At 46.0% G+C, this 23,053-nt stretch overlaps 1 protein-coding gene across 1 annotated transcript; it reads left to right on the forward strand.

Annotated features, from left to right (window-relative positions):
- Window positions 1-17,514: 17,514 nt before the first annotated feature.
- Window positions 17,515-18,017, forward strand: LOC306944204 (gallinacin-10; the record flags this gene model as incomplete). The annotated part of the gene is made up of 2 exons (XM_079532675.1): window positions 17,515-17,572; window positions 17,881-18,017. 2 exons carry the CDS (start codon window positions 17,515-17,517, stop codon window positions 18,015-18,017), a joined length of 195 nt encoding a protein of 64 aa, XP_079388801.1.
- Between the last annotated feature and the right edge of the window lie 5,036 nt (window positions 18,018-23,053).

Raw genomic sequence — 23,053 nt, forward strand, 5'->3', positions numbered from 1 at the left:
GAATCCTTCCCTATCATTTCCAGCCTTTGCACGTGAATGCTCTCACTGTCAGACTGTAAGATTTTGTACAGTCGTGATCCCTTTCAAATTATGACCATAAATGTCACCCTAGGGAAAACAAATGAACCGTGCTTTGATTTTGGATGAAACTCATTTTGGTAAAGGTTTCTCTCCATAGTCCCTGTTGCTTGTACACATCAGCTGCCCAGACTCAGAGGTGACAAACTGCGACTGTGACTGTGCAGGGGAAGTGATGCGTGGAGGTGTTTGTAACAGCTTTGACAAGAGCTTACACTGTGAAAACGGTTTCTAGTCCTCCTTGGTCCCCAAGACCGTGTAAACACTGAATCCTCTGTTCTCATTCACTGGTGGGTTGGCAGTTGGACTAGATGGCTTTATTGGCCTTTTCCAACCTTAACGATTCTATGATTCTATAATCCTTGGTGCCTCTGCCCTCAGGAACTTTCATTTTTCTTGTTTGTTGATTTCCTCTTCTCCCACTTTGTTCCAGGTAGGAAAGACATTTGTACAGACATATGTACCCAGTGCTTGCACCTCTGCACTAACTATAAAGGGGAATGCAGAATGCTGGTTCAAATGAATCACAGAATCACAGAATCACAGAATTGTAGGGGTTGGAAGGGACCTCCAGAGATCATCGAGTCCAACCCCCTGCCAAAGCAGGTTCCCTACAGCAGGTCGCACAGGTCGGCATCCAGGCAGGTCTTGAACATCTCCAGAGCAGGAGACTCCCCCACCTCCCTGGGCAGCCTGTTCCAGTGCTCCGTCACCTCACTGTAAAGAAGTTCTTGCGCATGTTTGTGCGGAACTTCCTATGCTGCAGTTTCCAGCCGTTTCCCCTTGTCCTGTCTCCACTCACCACTGAAAACAGTCTGGCCTCGCCATTCTGCCCCCCACACCTTAGATATTTATAGACCTGGATCAGGTCTATGAATGAAGGCTGCTGTGCTGTCAGCCTCCAAAGGCAGTACAGTGAAACTCAGCCCAGCTGTCTAATTTAGCATCATCTTGTTTTCCTTGGAGTCAACAGAGACACAGACTTCAACCCAGCCCTCAGGTATGTGTTTGTGCTATGTGAGATAAGCAGTCTTTGGTAAAGGCTTGTTCCTTTTTCTTGATCTGGGGAACAGAGATAAGCCCTTCAGTGATCATTCTGCTGTGGAGCTGCTCTTGCTAATCTAACATTCCACACCAATGCAAACAGCCCATGTAACAGCATCCCTGCTCACCTCTCCCAGTCACCTTAGCTAAATCTATAAAGGCCACAGGCAGAAAAACGTACTGCATCAACCCCCAAACTTATATGCAAAATCACTTCTGACGGGAGCATGGGAAGCACTGAATGTGTATTTATAGTTGTTCCCAAAAGCTGCCTTCATCTCTGGTGCAATTGGCAGGGAAGAACTGTGTATCAGTGATCAATACCCATCAACTTCCCAGGAGAGCTTCAGGTTGGATACTAGGAACAATTTCTTCTCATAAAGAGCAGCGATGCCATGGCACAGCTGCCCAGGGAGGTGGTAGGGTTCAATGGGTGATGTGGCACTGAGGGACGTGGGCAGTGGGCGTGGTGGGGGTGGGTGAGGTTGAGCTGGGTGATCTTAGAGAACTTTTCCAACCTGAATGGCTCTATGGTTCTATGACTGTGATTATTATTATTGTTACGAGATGAGAACAGTGACACCCAATGGAATGAGCTCTCCTAAAGCTGCAGGAGGTTTACTGTGGGAAAGTCCTCCAGTGCTGCAGCCAACTGCCCAGCCTTGCCAGCCACAGACACCTCCACCAGGCACCTCTGCTTATGAAATCACCATGGTGGCTCCTGAGAAGTGTCTGCCGGGTGGGTGCAAGTCCTGGAGAAAGGATATGCTGAAGGAGAAGGCAGTCAGTAATGAGGAGGAAGCTTCTACCCTTGAATGAAATGTCATTCAATGTCCTCTAGATAAATTCAGAAAATTGTGTATTATCCCATGGACACTCACAGCATTTGGAAGTGTGAGGAAGGGGAGGAAGCATGAGATGGGAGGATTTCTCATTTGTTTTAAGCTTAAATTCAGTGGCTATGGGATAGTTCTGAAGTAGCCTGGGACACTACAATTTTGGGAACCAGCTGCTTTCCCCAGCTGCTAATAAAGGTTTGCATTCTAGCAGTGTAAACGAGCAGAATTTGGCTGCAGTTGAGGTTAAATACTTCTCAAACTATCTGATAAGGTGACCTTGTTTGTAATGTTTTAAGGGATTTTTAAGGGTGTTGAGTGGGAAGCAGGATATTCTTGTGATAAATCTGAAAAAGTTGGTACTCTGTCATATCAATATCACGCCTACATCAGTGTATTCTATTTAAATATGAAGCTGGTAAGGTCAAGTATCCAAAAATACCTCCTGCATCTCTTCAAGACGTGTTATGCCCCCAGTGTTGTGTCAGGAGTCTAACACACGAACACAGCCCTGTGTGGAGGGATTTGCAGCATGGCCTAGGGATGACTGATCACTCAGCACAGCCTATCTTCTGCAGCTTGCGAGCCCACGAGCTCCTGGCTCCCTCTGGTGGGAATGGCTAGGTGGGAAAGGCTGGCAAAGCCTCTTTTCTCCATCTTCAGCATTGCTAATTCAAGAGAAGGCGTGTGATGACTTTTAAAGGGTCTGGAGAGCAGGGAAGATGTTTGCTTTCTGACACTGAGCTCTAGGGAGTGAGCTCCCCGCATTCAGGATAAGTATATAACTGTAATGTGAACTTTCTTGTAACTTTATATAAACTTTATCTACCATGCAATTGTAGGAAATCTGGTAACTGTGGTGCTATTGGGAGATCGGCTGCCTGGTGCACAGGTATGCACCTTCCTCCTAGGCACATTCCTAAAGCAGATCCCAGCCCTGCAGTGCTTCACTCTCATCAGTGTCTTCTATAGTCAGAGAACAGTTACAGGATGATGGCACTATTATTTGACACTAAGCCAAACGAGAGCAATGAGAAATGATGTGGGGTGAGATGGAAGTGCAACGAAGCAAAAGTGGGATGGAAAGGAGCAGGAAACATCACTCTTTGAAAGAAAGAGGGAATGGGAAGGATGGAGGTGATGCTATCCAGATAGCATTCGTGAGAGATGTAGCACCAGCTATATTTGAGACAATTGGTTTGCAACCTGCTGTAGGGAACCTGCTTTGGCAGGGGGGTTGGTCTCGATGATCTCTAGAGGTCCCTTCCAACCCCTACAATTCTGTGATTCTGTGATTCTGTAATTGCCCAATGAATTTCTGATAAAGATGTTTTCCTTGGTGGAATACATGACAAAGAAAGAAAACAAGCCAGAGCCAGGGAAAAGCCCAAGCCTAGAAGCCCACCACTTCAAGAGAAACCTCAGGGCAGCCTGAACCCCATCTCTCTCACTACAGTCAGGTTTGGGCAGGATTACACCAAATCAAAGAGCCAGCCTTGAGGTCTGCTGACACACAGTCAGCTGTGTTGCCCATTGCACCATTGGCCCCAGCCTCCTTCCAGCCTGGAGCCTACATGGCCCCCAGCACATTCTTCCTCTGGCATGGGCATGGCACTGGGGAGGAAGAAGGGAGGTTTCACCTCCTTTCTGACACCTGGTAGGTGTACCAGCCCCAGTGTAGCCTGTTATGGAACAGATGAGCAAGGTAAGATGCTGTAACACCAGCTCACCTGCTGGCATTCAGCAGGCAAGGGAAATGGTAGCACGAAGAACAGAAAACCATGAACTCAGCCCACACCACAGCTCCCAGAAGACTTGCATAGAGAGATGCATCTCACAGGTGTATCAGAGTCCTCCCTTTGATTACCATGCAAGCTTCTTCTAGCAATTTGGACTTTACAGGAGAGCACAAGATCAATCAGAGACACAAGGGCAGAAGCACCTTTCTGCAGGGATGCATGGGCACTCTACCACTGGTCGCCTTGGAGAAGACATGTGCACCATCATGACCATGAGCCACAACAGACATTAGCCATGAACTCAGCCCACCACCCTGACCTCGTGGCGCAAGGGCAGCGCGTCTGACTCCAGATCAGAAGGTTATGTGTTCAAATCACATCGGGGTCACACGTGGGGCAAAACTCTGCTCAGTTCTTTTGCCTCTGCTTTTCTGATGGTCTCCCTGCATTTTGGGGGGGTGTTCTGACAAACCTTTACAGCTGGGGAACCTGGACCTACCTGGGGCGGTTCTTGCATGGAAGTGTAACAGGGGGCAGGTGCACATCAGAGGTCAATGTTAATGATATTGCTGTTAGACATCTTCGCTAAATTACTCAGTAATAGGACGGGGTGAAACCTGAGTCCACAAATGACACCGGTGGGGTCAAACACCGTTCAGAGTGACCTGGAGTTCAGCAAAAGAAAACGTAGCATCGTTCAGCCGGGATAGAAAAATCCCATGCAGCACCGCAGCAAAACCTTTATGGAGAGAACAAGCAGGTGCCCCGAGAAGATTAAAAGTGTCGAGCCAGGCAGGAGTCGAACCTGCAATCTCCTGATCCGTAGTCAGGCGCGTTATCCATTGCGCCACTGGCCCTGGCCCCCTGTGAGCCCTGGGGGCTTCCATCACTGCATGGCATTGGGTGGGATGTAGATAAGGAATAATGATGATCCCAACTGTGCTTGTCCTGACCATGCTGTCAGGAAAGAAGGATTTTTTTTCTGTCTATACAAGCATCTGGGCCACTGCTGGATCACGGGGATGTGTTCACATCTAGCGTGATCCCATGACTACACTGGAAGCTGAAGTTTTGTTTTCATTTCCCTCCATTCTGCTGGCTGAAGGTACAGTGTTCAAGTTGAAGGCAAGGTCAAACCTCTCTATTAGTGGTCAAGGTGTGGTCGTTTGTCATGGTGATCTGGGCTCCAGCTCTGCTCCCGTTGGGGTGCCCAGCTGTGTGACAAGCACAGGCCATTGTCCTTTGTGCCACTGGTCCCTCACCAGCCTGGTGCCTCCCAGTGGGCTTCTTGTATCCTTCATTCTGTAAAACATCCTCTGTGCCCATCATGCAGACCTTCAGCAACATCCAAAGCAATACCAAGGGCTGAGAAACATCAACTGGACTTATGACCACTGACCACAGCCCACCAACAGTCATCCAACCACTTTGCCAGCTGCCTTGTGATTGAGCCCCATCGGTTGTTCTGGGAGATCCTGTGGAGGTCAGCTGAAAGCCACGGTAAACGATGGTCCTTTGTCTCCTCTTGACTGCGAAGGAAGTAATCTCTCAAAGAAACCAGGGAGCGATGTGCCCTTGATGAGCTCATGGTGACGCTTTGCAGCCCTTGCTGCATGCGGATGTGGCTTTGGGGAGCATTTTGCAAGAACTGCCCCAGGTAGGTCCAGGTTCCCAGCTGTAGGTGCATAAAGGTTTGTCAAAACACCCCCAAATGCAGGCAGACGGGTCAGAAAAGCAGAGGCAGGAGAGAGGATGTGCAGTATTGCCCCACGTGTGACCCCGATGTGATTTGAACACATAACCTTCTGATCTGGAGTCAGACGCGCTGCCCTTGCGCCACGAGGTCAGGGTGATGGGCTGCAACGTGCCTGGTGCGGCCTGTGGTCATGGTGGCGCCCATATCCAACCCAAGGTGTTCACCCCATGGTGTGCAATCCTGCCTGAATTAGGGCCGTGGGAGGTGGAGGGGACAGGGACACCGCTTGGAGAGGAAGGGCCAAGTCACTGTAGCATGGTGCTCAGACAGAACGGTGGAAGCGCAGGGCAGGATGGAGCTGAGATGCAAATGGATCCGCATGGGCCCTGGGATGAAGAGAGCATCCTTCATCCCTGACCTCGTGGCGCAATGGTAGCGCGTCTGACTCCAGATCAGAAGGCTGTGTGTTCAAATCACACCGGGGTCAGCACCTCCCCCTCTCTGGGGTGCAGTGATGGGATGGCTGGCCCAAGGGGAGCTCTTTTGCCCTCCTGCTCCAGATCCCACAGCTTCACCGAAGGGCAGCAAATGTATCCTGGCAGAGAGGTCTTGTCATCTGGACCAGTTTTGGAAAGTGTTAGGATACCTTTCATCTTCCCTCATCCCATATTTGGAAGGGAAGCAGTGGTCATCTCAGTCCAGTGTCATGTCTGGGCACTTTTTCTCCCGTCCCTGATACCCACAAGGGCAAGTGTAGCTGATTCCAGGTAAGGACATTTACAAAAAGTCCATCTTGCAGTCTCCTGATCCTTAGCAAGGCATGTTATCCACCACAGCACTGGTGCTCTCTGGCCTGGCACCCAATGGCAATCTGTCCTGTTGTTGTAATTTGTACTTTCTCCTCATCACTGTGCACTTTAAGAAAAGTCTCAGTCCACTTACATACTTTCCTGTTAGGTAGAATCAAAGAATCACAGAATCACAGAATGGCCAGGCTTGGAAGGGACCTCAAGGATCATGAATCTCCAACCCCCCTGCCACATGCAGGGCCACCAACCTCGATCAGTTTATCTTCTTTCTGCCAAGCAAACCCCACTGTCTCTGCTTCTCCTTGTCTGTCAAGTACCCGAGCTCCTTACCACTTTTGTGGCTCTCACTGGACTTGCTCCATTATACCAGTGTCTTTCTGTTGAAATGTTCAGCTGTGAGGAACTGGAAGCCAGCTATAAGGACTAGTCATCAGGATGTTTAAGACTCTACTCGCTCTCTTTCTGGTGCCCCATGCATTTCTTGATGAGATGGGCAGAGTGAGTGGAGTGCTAGAAAAAAAAAGAGGCCTGAAGCTGTGAGAAGACATAGTTGTAGTTATAATTCACTCAAAGCAGTGGAAATCTTTTAAGGGTTCTTCAAAGGTGAACTTTTAAAGACAAATACAGGGAATATAATAAAAAGAGACAAAGGAGCACTGAGCGTGGCAGCAAAAGAGTAGAGAGGAATTGAAAATAGTAACTTCTCCAACTGTTCTCACGCCAGGGTTGTAATCTCTCTTTGCAGGCACAGGCTGCTATGCCAACATTAGGGTCAGATACGGAACAGAAAGCAAAGCCCCACAGTTCTGCATCCAATACAGGAATACAGTACAATACAGGAAAGAGAACATTCACCCAACGCTCCATTATAATCACAGAAGTGAAGAGCTCACCTAACGTGGCAGTCTTGAGTTTTGGATGTTAGTTGAACAGAAGATGGTACTGGATTAATGTCTTCAAAAGGTTGTGTAGCCACCAAAACGCCCTTCAGTCCGTGAGGAAGATCAGATAAGGGAATCTGCTAGATGGAGTGTCTCAAAAAGGCATTATGGATTACCTCTGGAAGGCAGCAAAGCACCACACAGCCACTCACTCGCTTCTCTACCACCCCTAAAGGGATGGAGGAATAGAAAAGGAGTAAAAGGAAGGAAATTTGTGAATCAAGGAAAAAAAATTGTAAGTGAAAGAGAAACAGAAGAAGAGAAACACCATGGAATGAAACAAGGGTTTTAAAGGCAATCTCTCAGCACCACCCACAAATAGGCTGATGCCCAGCTAACTCCAGGCAAAAGATGCTGAACCCCTAAGCCCCATCTCTTTCCATTTTTTTTTGCTGAGCATGACATTATATGTTAAGGAATATCCCTTTGGTTATTTCAGGTCGTCTGCCTGGTTGTGTCCCTTCCCGACCTCTTGTGAGCCCTCCCAGCCCATTCTCGGAGGGGGCAGATTGAGAATCACAGAATCACAGAGTCACAGAATCACAGAATTGTAGGGGTTGGAAGGGACCTCCAGAGATCATCGAGTCCAACCCCCCTGCCAAAGCAGGTTCCCTACAGCAGGTCGCACAGGTCGGCATCCAGGCAGGTCTTGAACATCTCCAGAGAAGGAGACTCCACCACCTCCCTGGGCAGCCTGTTCCAGTGCTCCGTCACCTCACTGTAAAGAAGTTCTTGCACACGTTGGTGTGGAACTTCCTATGCTGCAGTTTCCAGCCGTTTCCCCTCGTCCTGTCTCCACTCACCACTGAAAAGAGTCCGGCCTCGCCATTCTGCCCCCCACACCGTAGATATTTACAGACCTGGATCAGGTCCCCTCTCAGTCTTCTTTTCTCAAGGCTGAACAGACCCAGTTCACTCAGCCTTTCTTCATAGGAGAGATGCTCCAGGCCCTTCAAACAGAGAAGAACAGAGAAAACAGAGAAACAGAGAAGGTTTTGATGCTGTCCAAACACTCTTCTGTGTCCTGAGGGTGGAGACAGAAGGGAAAACAGCCAAACCTTAGACCAGGCCACAGCTGGGCATCACAGCTTTCGGGAGCCCTGGGGCTGCACTAAGCCTCACATTGCCTGGGAATCACATCCACAGACAGAGGCGAGGAGAGTCTGATGAACCTAGGACGACAAGGTGTTTCCACAGCTGTTACCTCCATGACAAAAACCTGGCGTGTGCACCTTCCTATGGCTCACATTCTCCCATTTCTGATGGAGCCCAGGCCTAACGGCCCCTCCTCGCTGTCCCGAAAGCTTTCGTTGACTCACCGGCGAGTTGCATGAGCAGATTTCTTTGGTGGCCATCCTCCAGATGTCGCCACCTCGTTGTCTCATGTCCTCAGCTCTTCCAAGGGAAACGTGGAAAGGCAGATGAGATGGCACTGAACTGCGGGTGGTCCGAATGCAGACATGCCATTAGGAAACCAAACATTGCACCAGCCCTCTGCGTTCACTGGGATGAAGTTTTAAGACTTTTTGATGCCTTTTTTTTTTTAAAAAAAAGACAAAAAACAAACTCAAACATAATAGTGATCTGAGCCACAGTTTAGGCAAGAGCTGTTTGGTGTTGTGTGTTAATCAAGGGAACAGTTTACCAGGCAGTAGAGATTTGTAACTTCCATGCAAGGGAAGGAGTTATAGGTTGCTTGGTGACAAAATTGCTTCATAGTACGAAGGCTCTTTGCTTTTTTTTTCAAGCTACATCTCTCCACTTTGCATGAAACAGGAAAATCTTTGAGGCGAAATCATATGGGCAAGTGTGAGGCAGAAAAGCACACCACTGTTCTATAAAACTGTAAAACCTTGTAGCAGGTATTTCCCATTAATGACTCAGAAAATGACGATCAGTCCTGCTGTCCCACTATAAAAAGCCATTTATCTGAACACTGACACACAACTGGCTTGACCAGAGGTGTACTTGAAGCCTGTGAATAAAAGTCCAACTTTTCAGATTTGGGAGCCCTTCTGCCAGTACTGAGCTGGGCTCAGTTCTGGATATCTTGTCTCTGCTGAAAACGATATCAGAGAGTTTTGAAATACATCAGGTAACAAGGCTTTTTCTGCCTGTACAAGCGTCTGGGTTACTCTTCAAGAGCACTTCAAGCACGATCCCATGACTGCCCTGGAAACAGAAGTTTTGTTTTCATTTCCCTCCATTCTGTTGTACAGCGTTGCAGTTGAGGCAAGGTCAGACCTCCCTGCCAGCGGTCAAGGTGTGATCATTTTTGTACTCTGGGATGCTTTTATGGATAAAGATCCTCCTGTTTGTGAAGGGAGTGTAACTCAGAAGGAAGACTGTCAGTAATGAGATCTAAAGCCCCTTCTTTCCTCAGGGTCTGAACAGTGTTACTGATGGAGAGGGATGGAGGAGTCTATTGAGATCCCAGTGTATTTTTGCTGATAGAAAGAGGATGATATTTATCCTTCTCTGCAGTCTGGAGGCAAAGGGACTTCCAGATATCTTTCTAGAAGATATCTATCCAGATATCTTCACTGATATCTTTAAAATCTGATCATAAACCAGATGTGGTATGAGATGGATTATAAAGGAATCCAGAGTAGAGAAGTACTTCTTTGGAATGATTTCAGGACACAATAACAGTAAATAGGACTAAAAGCAATTTCTTTGTCTCCACTGCAGTTCTCAAACCAGAAAATACACACATATGCACACAGTTGCATCTTTCTCTTAGCATTTTTTTAAGAGTCAAGCCAGTCTCACTTCTTCATTCCATTGATCCCACCAGATGTTCACATCTTTTGTGACACCAGACTTAGGAACTGCATTCAGAATGATTTTTAATTCCTCTTAGCAATTTTTTATGTCTTTATCAAGGTGCACACCCGGAATATGCTTGTGAGTGAAAGTCTTCTTGGAAACTGGAGGAATGTCAGCATAAATTCCAAGAAGATCTAGGTGAAGTCCAGAAACCCCCCCAGTGGGCAGACCCCAGTGTCGGTAGTAAGATGAGACCAAGAGTAAATTTTGGAAATGAATAAATGTCCAAATGGGAAAGGCACAAGTCACAGGCCAATCCTTTGCAGGTAACTGTTCTTCTAACAGCATTCCATGATCTATCACAGTTGGTTGAGTTTTCAAAGCCTCAGAAGTGTGTCAGAAGCTTCTTATCCCTTATGCTTGCAGTAAAGGAGGCATGATGTGAATTTCTGCCTAGAATGCAAGTGGCAGGACTGAACGGGAGCGCGTGGCCCTGATCAGGACACCATGCCCCTTCTCACAAGGCTAAGAGTGTGATCATACCAAGCAGTCCTTACAGCATCCTAGAAGGTCAGATAACGTGTTTATGACTGTCTCAAACCAAGTAAGTGTGTGGGAAGCAGCAATTAGTCACACCATTACCCAACAAGGCAAGTTCAGCAACCGCTGCATCATATGTAATGCCTTAAGAAGATTCAGCAGATTCCTGACTGCTCTCCCCTCCTCTGTCTGCTTCTCTCTGTGTCTCTATTTGCCTTCCTGACCCCTCACTAAGAAAGGCAGGCTTTGCACCTTGATGTTACCGGTATACTTCTTTTGGATGCCCAATCTCATGGCCGTGTTGCTCTCAGCACACCCTTTTCAAAAGCTTTATGCCCCAGAATGATCAAATAATTGTTTGAGCTGGAAGGAACCCTTCAAGGCCATCTGCCCCACTCCCTGCACTGAACAGGGACACCCACAGCTCCATCAGTGCTCAGAGCCCATCCAGCCTGACCTTGGCTGTCTGCAGGGAGGGGGCACCCACTGGTCTCTGGGCAACCTGTGCCAGTGCCTCACCACCCTTATCACAGAAGTAGAAGGAAGATGAGCAACTGTTTCTCAGTTTTCTGTGTTTGAAGATTTGTGTAAATTTTCTCTTTTTTCCTTTTTTCTTTTTTTGTTATGACTATTACCTTGTAAGAAGGTCAATCCCAACCCAAACTTTTCTAGGATTCTCTCATTCTGTGCATCCTTCTGCCCCAGCCCAGTGAAGAAGTTAGGCATAAAACAAAACCCAGATCAGAAGGCAAAGGGGAGATGTTGACAATCAACTCCAGGTGATCCGGATAGGCTGCTGAAAATTCTGCCTCATACCTTCATTACCTTCAGGTAATGCCTGAAGAGAGGTGATCCACGGGACTTGCCTGTGGAGAGATAATAATTCTTTTGCTGTGAGAAGGAGGCAGGCATATTTTTTTTTTCTCTGTATTTCCATAGTTCTTTACCAAGGCCAAACATTTACACATGCTCTTTGTACCAACGCCCACAAAGCTATCCATGATGCACCTCTGAAGGACCAGAGGTGAGGGTGAAGGGCAGCTGAAACCACGCTTTACACCCCCAGCAGAGACGTAGGCGTGCAAACTGCACAGGGGACTCCTGAGAAATGCAGCCCAGCCCGCTGCAAGCAAATCCTGGCCTTTCCAAAGGTCACTGCCTGCTGGAGTTTAGGCTCATTACCCAGAAGGAATGCCGTCTGAGGTGGGGGCTGAGAGGTACTGCTGTTATAGGCTTGGTTTCTCAGCAAAGTCATGCACAGGGGAGCAGGAGCTATTAGCAGTGAGTGACTCTGCAGGGACCTTTATGCTGAAGGCTAGAAGTGACCCTCTTAGGTGCTGTGATGACAGGGATGAGTGCCTTCAAATGGTCTCGAGTGTTTGGTCAACTTCAGCAGACAAAAATCAAGGAGGTATTAAAGTGGATAGAGACAGTAGATGTCAAGGAGATTTTTAGAGTCCTGTCTCTGACCCCTAAGAAACATCATAGTCCTATATTGAGGCCCTTTGAACCCACAAATGAAAAGTTCCAGCAAGAAAGTGACCTGAAACTAGCTGCAGAGACAGAGAGCCCTGAGCACCTGATTGAGATGTAGATATTCCTACTCACTGCAGAGAAGTTGGCCTGAAAAGGTCCCTTCCAGCTCAAACTATTCCATTCCATTCCATTCCATTCCATTCCATTCCACTCCATTCTACTCTACTCTACTCTACTCTATTCTATTCTATTCTATTCTATTCTATTCTATTCTATTCTATTCTATTCTATTCTATTCTATTCTATTCTATTCTATTCTATTCTATTCTATTCTATTCTATTCTATTCTATTCACCTCAGAGTCAGTGCTCACTCTTGGTCTCTGGACCACAGCCATCACCACATGTTTACCTCTACACTTTAAGGACACTTGGAGGCGTAACACGACCAGCAGCAGTGGTAAAAGCCCTCTCAGCTTTGCCTGGCCTCCAGTTTTGTACAAAAATACCTTGTCTCAAGATAGTAACTAAGAAGAAAGCATTGTGGTGATGAAGCCACAAGGGCAGAGAGCCTGATCCCCAGTCAGGTGGTGTTCCTTCCCTTCCTTTCCCCAGCAGATGTAGCCCATGGGGTGTTAGAAAGCACCCAGCCCCTGCACACATTTCATAAGGCACTGGTTTGTTCATTGGAAATTGATTATCTTCTTGATTACATCATGGGTTACACAACCAGGTTTTGCCTGTGACATTGACCTCAGGAGATGTAATCTGCTCTCCAGAGGACTAGGTATGAAGTAACCATCTCCTTACTCAAAGGGTATCCTACATGTAGCCTGTTTTCTTTGCTCCTTGAAGTACTGTACTTCAAAGCATCTTTTCTAATTCCCTGGGCATCCTGCATTTTTCAGGTCAGCAATAATCTTGCTGTTAGTATTATTCCTCACAGTTTGCCATCTGCCCAACTGGGAAGCAGAGACAGTTGATTTCCAGCAAGGATTTTAGAAGCCATGCATGCCTGCAGTACCATTAGTTGCACATACAGGCTGGAAAATTGAATTTCTATACTAGTAAGCAATGCCTTTCTCTAGGTCCTGAGATCTGATAGTGTGTGTAACCATATCCATATTATGCAACCATCTCTGCTTCCTGAACAAGGTTACCACACCAGACTGCCTGCTGGAATACTTTCTAGCCTGGATTTAGCATTGAAACTGCTCAGGAATTTTTGGCAGAGTGCTAGCGGAGGTCAAAATTGCCAAGGCCATTCCAAAAATGTATTATGGATGATCAAACTCCAGCACTCCTGTCCTGACACTATTTAATCTGTTAGAGCAGACACAGAGAGATTGGCTGAATCACTGTCCAGACTTCACTGGCAATATCAGCTACACCTCAGTGAGTAATAATAAGATTTTGGACACAGCAGAGACAGCAGACTTGCCTGTTATCTATGCCAACCATCATGTGTGTGTAGGTGAAGGTCAATGCCACACTGACCTGTCTGATGTATGTGACCCCATAGAATCACAGAATCGTTTGTGTTGGAAGGGACCTTTAAAGATAATCTAGTCCAACTCCCTGCAATAATAGGGACACCTACAGTGTGCTGTTTGTGCTGTTTCCTACAATAGCATCTGCACAGAAAACTCGACATCACCAGGAGATGCAGCACTCCAGAAACGATGATATGTGAGAGATCAGGAAACTCATCAGACAAGTGAAGGCTGTGGGGAGGCCTCATTGTGGCCTTCCAGTGCTTAAGGGGATGTTATAAACAGGAGAGAAATCAACTTTTTGCATGGACTGGTAGGACAAGTTCAAATGGCTGCAAATTATAAGAGGGGAGATTTAGATTGGGATTCAGAGGGAAAGCTTTCCCTGAGATGGCGGTGATGCCCTGGCACTGCTGCCCAGAGCTGTGGGTGCCCATCCCTGGAGGTGCCCAAGGCCATGGATGGGCTCTGGGCATCCTGAGCTGCTGGAGGGGAACCAACCTGTGGCAGGAGTTGGGACTGGGTGAGCTTTAAGGTTCCTTCCAACCCAAGTCATCCCGTGATTCTATGATTCTAGGATAAGGCTGGAAAGCAATTTGCTTTCTCTCCATAGCAATCAGCACCTCCTGCCTCACATTCTCCCTCACGTACATTGGTTGTCATTCCTTCTAACTCCATCTCTACAGGGGAATCTTCATCTTGCACAGATTTTATGGGGATGTTACATTGGCTGTGTAGCTTTTTAGCACCTGTGTGCACAGGTCTATTTAACTGACTCACTGTATGGATTGCAACACGATGACAAATGCAATGGAGATAAAAGCAACCAAGGGTAGCCAAGCTGCCGATAGGTAATAATTGACCAGGTTGCCAGACTCCAGCAGTATGGTGTCCTTGAACTCGGTGCATACAGTGGCTTTTCAGTCTCCTTTTCTGCCTGCATCAGACCCATGTGCCTTTTTGAGGATGCTAGGAATTTGCTCATCCATTGGCATTCTCTCATTTAGAAAAACCTGTATGTTTTTGTTAAAATTACCTTACATGTACTTGGTTATAAGAGGAATGTAAGATTTCAGTCCATGTTCCTTCATCTGATTAGCTAAATCTTGGAAGCTTAAGGCGACTGAAGAACAAAGCATTGTCAGGTTTTATTCTCTTACTTTGCTTTTGACCAATGAAAGACGAAACGCCACAAATATGAATCACTCTGTACGTATTGCAAGGATGTGTGCCATAATTAAGAATGTAAGGAGACTACTGAAGTATTTGTAGGCATAAAAATGGTGTTACTGATATGTAAGTATATGCTCTTCTCAATAATCATGTGCCTATGTAGCTTTAAATGCATATTCCTAGTTAAAATGGCAAAATCAAAATTTACTGTGCCCAAATACAGGTAGACCTGTATCATTAAACACTCCTCAAAGCATAACAGTGCTCAGACCCTACGAGCAGCTCCTCCCCAAATTTTACTAGCTGTTAGCTTCTAAGCTGTGCTTGAGAGAACTCTGAGAAAACATTGGCACAAAAGCAAACAACAGCGGACACGGCACCTGTTATGAAGCACATTTAGCTGGAGATAGTTGGCCTGTCAAGAAAGGAAGAAAAGAGGGAGATATCCACACAGACCCTTTCATTCACTGCTAATACGTTCGAGGAACTTCCAGGGAACATTTAGATGTGTCGAGGGACATGGTTTAGTGAGAACTATTGGTGATAGGTGGATGGTTGGACTGGATCATCTTGCAGGTCTTTTCCAACCTTGGTGATTCTATGATTCTATGAATATTTTCAAGGCATTCTTTCTGTCGTATCCACATTGCAGCATTCCTAAATAAGATTTTCACTGACACCCCTTACAACCTACTTGCTTAGCTCCATTCTCTTGGGGTAGGCATGTACAGCTCCTGGAGCTCCCAGATCATGTCTGGAAGTCAACATTCAGCAGAGGTTCCAGCAGAACTCCTTCCTGGCCCTGGCAGCCATGGGAGCAGCTCCATGTACACACCGGTGTGTTCCAGCCAATGGTCAATGCAACATCAAATGTTCTGCTCTCGGGGCATTCTGTACAAATTTGGCCTGGTCTGAAGCAACCAGCTTGCACCTGTCTTTGTTTTTGTTAGCAGTCAAAGTCATGGAATTTTCCTATTGCTGTGAATGACATTTTAAGGCTGTGCGCATGCTAGCAGGGCTTAAAACATTGCTTGCTTTACTGGAGTGCTGCTCTCCCCCTCTGAGAATTAAGTGTTTGTGTCAAGATCTGTGAATGCTATGGAAATTTGCACCACTAAGATATTATCTGTTTGATAGTCGATATGGGTTAATCTGCATGTGGGGACCAGCACAGCCCTAAAAGTGAGCAGAGCTTGTTTAAATAGCGATAGGATAATAGTGAGAGGGAATGGCCTCAAATTGCACCAGGGGAGATTCAGGTTGGACATTAGGAAATACTGCTTTTCCAAAAAAGTGGTCAGGCACTGGACTGGGCTGCCCAGGGAGGTGGTGGAGTCACCGAGCCTGGGGGTGTTTGAAGAACATTTAGATGTTGTGTTGAGGGGCATGGTTTATGAGAGCTATTGGTGATAGGTGGATGGTTGGAATGGATGATCTTGTAGGTCTTTTCCAACCTTGGTGATTCTGCTGTTCTATGGTTCTATAAACGTTGCATGTGGTAGCAGAGAGTCCTCACCATTGGACAATTTGCGAGGCAGGGGATGAAAGAGAACATTCTGAAGCACTGAGCAGTCCTTGGTGATTAGATTTTATGGATGAAAGAGTAAAAACGGTGTATACCTTATTGTTATTCACTACATTAGCAGGTGACTCACCTGGCTGCTACCTTGTTACTGCCTAAACTTGGTAGTTAGCATGTAGATTAAACGTAAGCATCAGTCATGTCTTCATCTTGCTAAGAATTCTTAGAACAAAAATAGCATCAACTCCCGCTGAAATCTAATAAATGAAATAACAAGGAAGCAAACCACTGAACTGGAATGCCAGAAGCAGGAACTGAACAAACATCTGTGCTTTGAGCTGCACCAAGGGAGGGTCAGGTGGGGGTGAGGGAAAGGTTCTGCCCCAGAGGACGGTGGGCATGGAGCAGCTCCCAGGGCAGTGAGCACAGCCCCGAGCTGCTGGAGCTCAGGGAGCACTGGGATACCACTCTCAGATGTAGGGTCTGAGTTTGGGGGGTGCTGTGTGAGGACAGGGGTTGGGTTCAATGATCCCCATGGGTTCCTTCCAGCTCGGAGCATTCTATGATTCTCAACATTTCAGGAGTGAGTGGCAAGCCTGCACATCACACACAGTAAAGTCATCTTTGCCAGGGCTAATGTTAGCCACTGAAAGGACCTCCAACCTTAATGATTCTATGATTCTATGATCCCTCCCTTATTATGCATAAATCTCTTACAGGCTTATACCATTCTCCAAACCTTTTGGGGCAATAGGAGGGGAAATAAAAGTGGATATCAATAGCTGGTAAAAATGCAAAGGACTCAAGGTGGGATATGAGTGAGAATTACAGGAGAGAGAGACCTTTGTGTCAGCCCTCTGCACTGGGTGAAGTTAGTCTGGAACTTGCATAAAAAATGGCAAAGCAAAAATGCATCAGGACTGAAACGTTTCCCATTGCGTTCCCTCAGTAAGAGGGATGAGGAGACAAATGCTATAGGAATTGTCAGCAAGCAATAGGTTCAGGGCCAAAGCTGGGATTGGGCTCCAATGGCTGACCACCAAGCCCTCTGCATGTTCCATGCCTGTGTCCATGCTGGAAACAAATCTGCAAAAGCCAGAGATTTGGGGCTTGGCTAATAGCCCCATTATACAACTGGCCGTCACGGTCAGTGGAAATTCACTGTTGCAGATTGCAACATTTTCACCAGATCTTTCACTGCAACTTGTGATATGGGGGATAACCAATTGCTTGACAAAAGGTTGGGTGCAGTTACTTATTGACAGAGCACTCAGCCGTCAAACTTTCACAATCCCACAACCCCTATAAATGCCAGGCACCTTCCCTCGCCTCTTCCTCAAACAAACATCATCCTCCTTCGGTCTTTGAGGATTTGGGGCACACAGCCCACAGCTGAGCCATGAAGATCCTCTGCGTGCTCTTCACTGTCCTCCTCTTCCTCTTCCAGGCTGCTCCAGGTGAGATACAACATAAACCCAGCCACTGAGAGGAGATGCAAGCACAAGTGTGTGCCTAGGAGGAAAAAAAGGCTGTGGCCAACTGATGGGCAATCTATGATGCTGGGGCTACGCGTCATCTATTCTCAGGCAGAATCTATTCTTGAAAAAAATGAACAGCATATGATTTATTGCATATTTATCCTTTATTGCATATTTATCCTTTATTGCATATTTATCCTTTATTGCATTTTTATCCATTACCGCGTATTTATCTTTCACTGTTTAAAACTAAAAGCTGAGATCTTAACGCCTTCCTCTCCCCACAGGCTCAGCAGATCTATCTTTCCCTGACACCATAGCATGCAAGGCCCAGGGGAATTTCTGCCGTCTAGGGGCATGCCCCCCCACCTTCACCATCTCTGGACCGTGCCATGGGGGGCTGTTAAACTGCTGTGCCAAGTAAGTGCTGCAGGGTGGAAGGGAGAGCATTTTCTTTCTGCTGTTTGCCTGCTGCTCCTTTGTGCAGGATGCACACATCTGGAGAGGGTGAATTTTGGTCTTTTCAAGGAGAAATATTTCCTAATATCCAACCTGGTCCTCCCCTGGAGCAATCTGAGGCCTTTCCCTCTTGTCCTGTTGGTAGTTATGCTGGAGAAGTGGTCATGTTTAAAGAGGTAATTAATTTTGATGGGAGCTGTGTACAAGAGTAGAAGTTCAAGAGCGCCAACATTTCCCAGAATTCAGCATTTTCTTCCCAAATTTGATTTTAGATGGGGAAAAAGAAAACAAAGAAACTTATTACAAAAATATCTGACAGTATTTTTACCTGTGAGAGGGAAAAAAGTGTCAACCATTCCTCTGTACTTTTCCCAAAAGACCTGGGTTTCAATAAAGAAAATATCTACTTCTTCCTCGCACAACCATACATCTCTTAGGTGTGAATTTGTGATTGAATGAAGGCAATTGCATTTGAATTGCACTTTTGACTTTGGAGACCAACCTCTAATAATCCCTGCAGCTCCCCTAGTAGCAAGACTTTTTCTGTCCTTAAGGATTTAAATACACATCTGAGGAGTGCACTTCAGCTTAGGGTCAAAGATACGTCTCAGGCATCTCAATTTGACTTCTCAAGCTGTCAGATTGTGGTTTCAAGAAGCTCAGGCCTCACCAATATTAGGTTCACTGCCATGATGTCAATGATATTAAGGAAGCAGCCACTTAGGAATTTAGGAAAATAAACAGCACAGAAGCAATCTACTATTAAATGATTTTGCAAAGGAATAACTCAACTCAACTCTACTCCTGAATAGAATATCCCATGCATGATATCAGTGGATGCTAATGTTCAGAACTGAATTTCTTCTTATTGAGATGCTTGTTTTCAGCTGGCTTGATTCATTACAGTAGAAGCTGAAACCAGTAAGGTATTCTGATATCTTCTTTTTCTGACTGTGAATTCAATCTATTTGGAAAGAAACTGGACACAAAGGATTTGATTCAATAAACAAAACTGTGGTGTTTAGTGGCATTTGAGGTGCCTTGGAGTATCTAAACCACATTGATAAGTCTGGCTGATGTGACCTGTGGGAAAACAATGCTGGAGGCCAAGCAGCACCTACTCCAGGGCTCTTCAAATGGCACTGAACTTGTGTGTTTAAATCATGAAACAAAACCCCTGGTTTATTGTTCTGAGGAGAGCTGAATCAATAACTTACTACCGGAGGTAACAGATGTGGTTTGCCATGAGCACAGTTCATGCAGACTGGTTGTCAGCAGACCTACACATCCAGCTCATAGGGACCCTTCTCTGTAGGCATCTACGTGAAGGTTTTTACAAACTGCATCTCAAACTCAACATATATGTTTATTCTTAATGGTAATTAGCAGCAGCTGAGTCTTTCAGAGGCTGAGCTTCATCCCACTTCAGCAAAGTAATGAGGTTCTTTGTATCCCTACAGGATTCCGGCACAGTAAGGAAGGGCTTGCACTGGGTCAGTGCCCTTGTACCAGCAACATTTCCACTGCCTTGAGGAGCTGATTTTGATGGATTCCTCCTCTGTCTAAACCCTCAGCAAATGAGCTTTCAGAGTAGCTTCCAGAGGGCGCGTCCTGTTAGCACACTGCTTCTGGAGATCCAGGCTTTCCTTGCTGAAGTCACTCCCTTTTTTGCTTTTAATTAATACACAAGCCACTTTGGCATCTTGGCCACCTATTCCAGCCTACCTCACGGGATGTTTGGATGCTCAGTCACTTCAGCATGGAGCATATGCAGCAATACATATGTTATTATTTTATTCACACACCCAAATAAATGCCTTCTTAAACCAAGAATTATGATCTCTTATCGTTGCTAAACATCAGACCTGTATTCAGTAACATTCATAAAAGAATATTAAATATGTCTTCTAAGAAGAGGAATATGAAAAAAAAAAATAAAATCAAACTGTTCCTAGGAGATATTATGGGAATGACTTCTCTGTGTTTTGGAGAAGAGGTAGAAACTGATATAGCCAAGAAATCTATAGTGCTAAAATGCAAAACCAGGATGTTTTACAGCATATCCTCCTATAATTACAGCCTCACAATTAACTTCTTTTCTCCTGTCACAACTGGTCATGGAAGCAAGTGGTCTGGTTTTGGAGTCAATTTCTTACATCTATCATCTTGAAAGGTTGTTATTGCAACACGAGGCTGATTTCAGCCAGATGCATTAGAAACAAACCAGGAATTCCCACATGGCAGAGGGGCCTATTTTTAGGTAATTTACATGATTCCCATATCTCCGAATATGGATTTATATCCAGCCAAAGAAACTGTTCCTTCTCCACTACTGGAGCTTTTTATCTGTCAGTGTATCTATCTATCTGTCTGCCTTCATGTCTGTCCTTTTATCTATTCTATTTCTCCTATGAAGAAAGGCTGAGGGAACTGGGCTTGTTTAGCTTGGACAAGAGAAGGCTCTGGGGAGACCTCATTGTGGCCTTCCAGTGCTTGAAGGGAGCTTATAAACAGGAGGGGGAAAGGGTGGGTAGTGATGGTAGGACAAGGGGAATGGTTTTAAAGTGAGACAGGGGAGGTTTAGGTTGGATCTGAGGAGGAAGTTTTTCCCCCAGAGGGTGGTGAGGCACTGGCACAGGTTGCCCAAGGAGGCTGTGGATGCCCCATCCCTGCAGGCATTCAAGGCCAGGCTGGATGTGGCTCTGGGCAGCCTGGGCTGCTGGTTGGTGACCTGCACACAGCAGGGGGTTGGAACTGGATGAGCATTGTGGGCCTTTGCAACCCAGGTCATTCTATGATTCTATGATCCATCCATCAACCTATATTAGTTTTTGTGGGAATGTGGAAGGATTTAAACAATCTGAGAAGAATCTCAATCAGAAGCAGAAAGGAAATGCAGAAATCAGAAAAGTTCAAATTAACAGAATCTGGTATTTTATTTCCTTCCTGTGATCTTAGTTTCCTCATCAATCTCTCCCATTTTGCTAGTCTGAAGAGCACAACACATCCAACTTTTACCAATTCAGTTCATTGCATTCAGACCCAGAGGATGAAGAGAAGAAGGAGAATGACCAATCTTCAGCTGACCCATTTTTTTCACAGAATAGATGGACCTCTACTTGCAGATAAAATGTCACAAAGAAATTACAGTGTCCTTAAATGCCTTAAAACCCACTAATGGTTTAATTTAACTCCATTCTTGACATGCTAGAGGTGACGTAAGCTGTTGGAGTTCCCTTCTTGAAATGTGGTGACCTGCAGAAGCACTCTTTGTTTATTAAGACTCAACTACATCTACACCAGCGACAAAAAAGTGCAGGAGCAGTTTTCTGGTGAAGTGGAAGGCTGCTGACAAAACCTCTCTTCTTCCAAAGTCAGATGGTTGCATTTGTGGTGCATAGCAGAACTGTCTCTAGTGTGTGCAAACCCCTGAGCCATGACTTTTTCAGGAAATGCCTGGTTGACCCATTCCTAAGCTTCAGTGAAGACCCTGCTAGCATCTAACCATCAGCCATACATCTCACTCCCAGCACTTGGTTCCATTCTAGTACTGTAGGCACAACTCACCTCTTTCCCATCCCTCAAGTTCCCCCTATAAGAAATCTTTGTTATTAAGTCTGGATAAATTCAGATTTCCCTCTCCTCCCAGTGAAGCACACCTGTAGTGTTTAAGTCATAGAGTTCTCCAAGCAGGGTGGTCCCTCCTTGTCTCTAGATGCTTCATCTCACACCCATCCAAGGGCTTTTGTTTCGACCAGAAGCCACCCGCATCACTTTTCTGTCTTGAATCTCTCATTCACTGATTCCTGACTGTTCCCCTCAAGATGTCCCTCATCCCATGTCTATTGAGAATGTCCCTGGTAAGAAATTCTGTTGTTTTTTTCCTTCTCCTGGAGATCTGCAGGAAAGCAACTGGATCAAATCTGTTTGGTAGTGCATCTCAATGATGATTCAAATCAGATAATACAAACCACAGGGAAAAAAGAGACCTTGCAACTGAGGCACACCTTTGAAAGCTAATGCAGGACATCAGGAAACCCCTTTCTCAACTACCTGAAGGATGAACCAGTTTTCAAAGTAGTGATTGTGATACAGACTTTCCAATAACTTGCTGCTCAGTGACTTCTCCCCCTCGTAGCTCGTTGCTATGGTAGGAAACCAGATTGGAGGCTGTCCTGTGGCAAACCTTGCACAATCACTTCAGGTACTAGGACTGGAGAACTCCTTCTGAAGCCTAGTTTAATGCATGAGAAGCCTCTATCAAGTGCTCCATCAAGGGTAACAAACATCCTGCACCTCCCGCCCACTGTTACATTTGCTGTGTATTCACATATCTGAGCCCCTCACTGCTTTTCTTTCTGGTGGTTGGCAACCCTGGTGGTTGAAACTCGATGGTCACTGTGGTCCTTTTCAACGCAGGCCATTCTGTGATTCTATGAATTCACTCTCTCTGGCTGATGGATCTGCCATTCTTCACAAGGGCAGGGCCCATGCAAACTCTTCCTCCTGCTCCTTTGCTCTCAGGTCAAATGCATACCTCAAGGTAGACAGCTCCCCATCAGTAACCGCCCTACTGGTTTCTCTGTGTGCTGGGGACTGTTTGCCAGCATCTCCTCTTGGTTCTCAGCGAGAAGGAAGAAGCAAGGCATTTGCCCAGGCTCCCTTTTCCCAATCCCAGGCCACATTTGTGGGTGCTCTTATTGCCTGGACTGTGTTTATCATTTCAGTGGAAAGAGACTGCAGAGGGAAATGAGGAAGATGGAGCCATTTCCCCTTTCCTTCCCTCTTGTGACAGTGTTTGGGTCCAAAGAGCACTGAATATCACGTAGTACCATGTGCTGATATCAGCAGGATTTGCTCAGCAGCCTCACTCCCCAAAACAAACATCCGTGGGACAGGCAGGGAAAGGTTATGTAAGAAGGATGCAAGTGCATCTTCCTTCTCCATTAAGTCCTGCTATTCTTGTAAACTTGATAGCAAGCAGCTTCACCCTTGATGTCT

The sequence above is a fragment of the Tetrao urogallus genome (genome assembly GCF_951394365.1).
Source record: "Tetrao urogallus genome assembly, chromosome: 2".
In the NCBI taxonomy this organism is placed as follows: Eukaryota; Metazoa; Chordata; class Aves; order Galliformes; family Phasianidae; genus Tetrao; species Tetrao urogallus.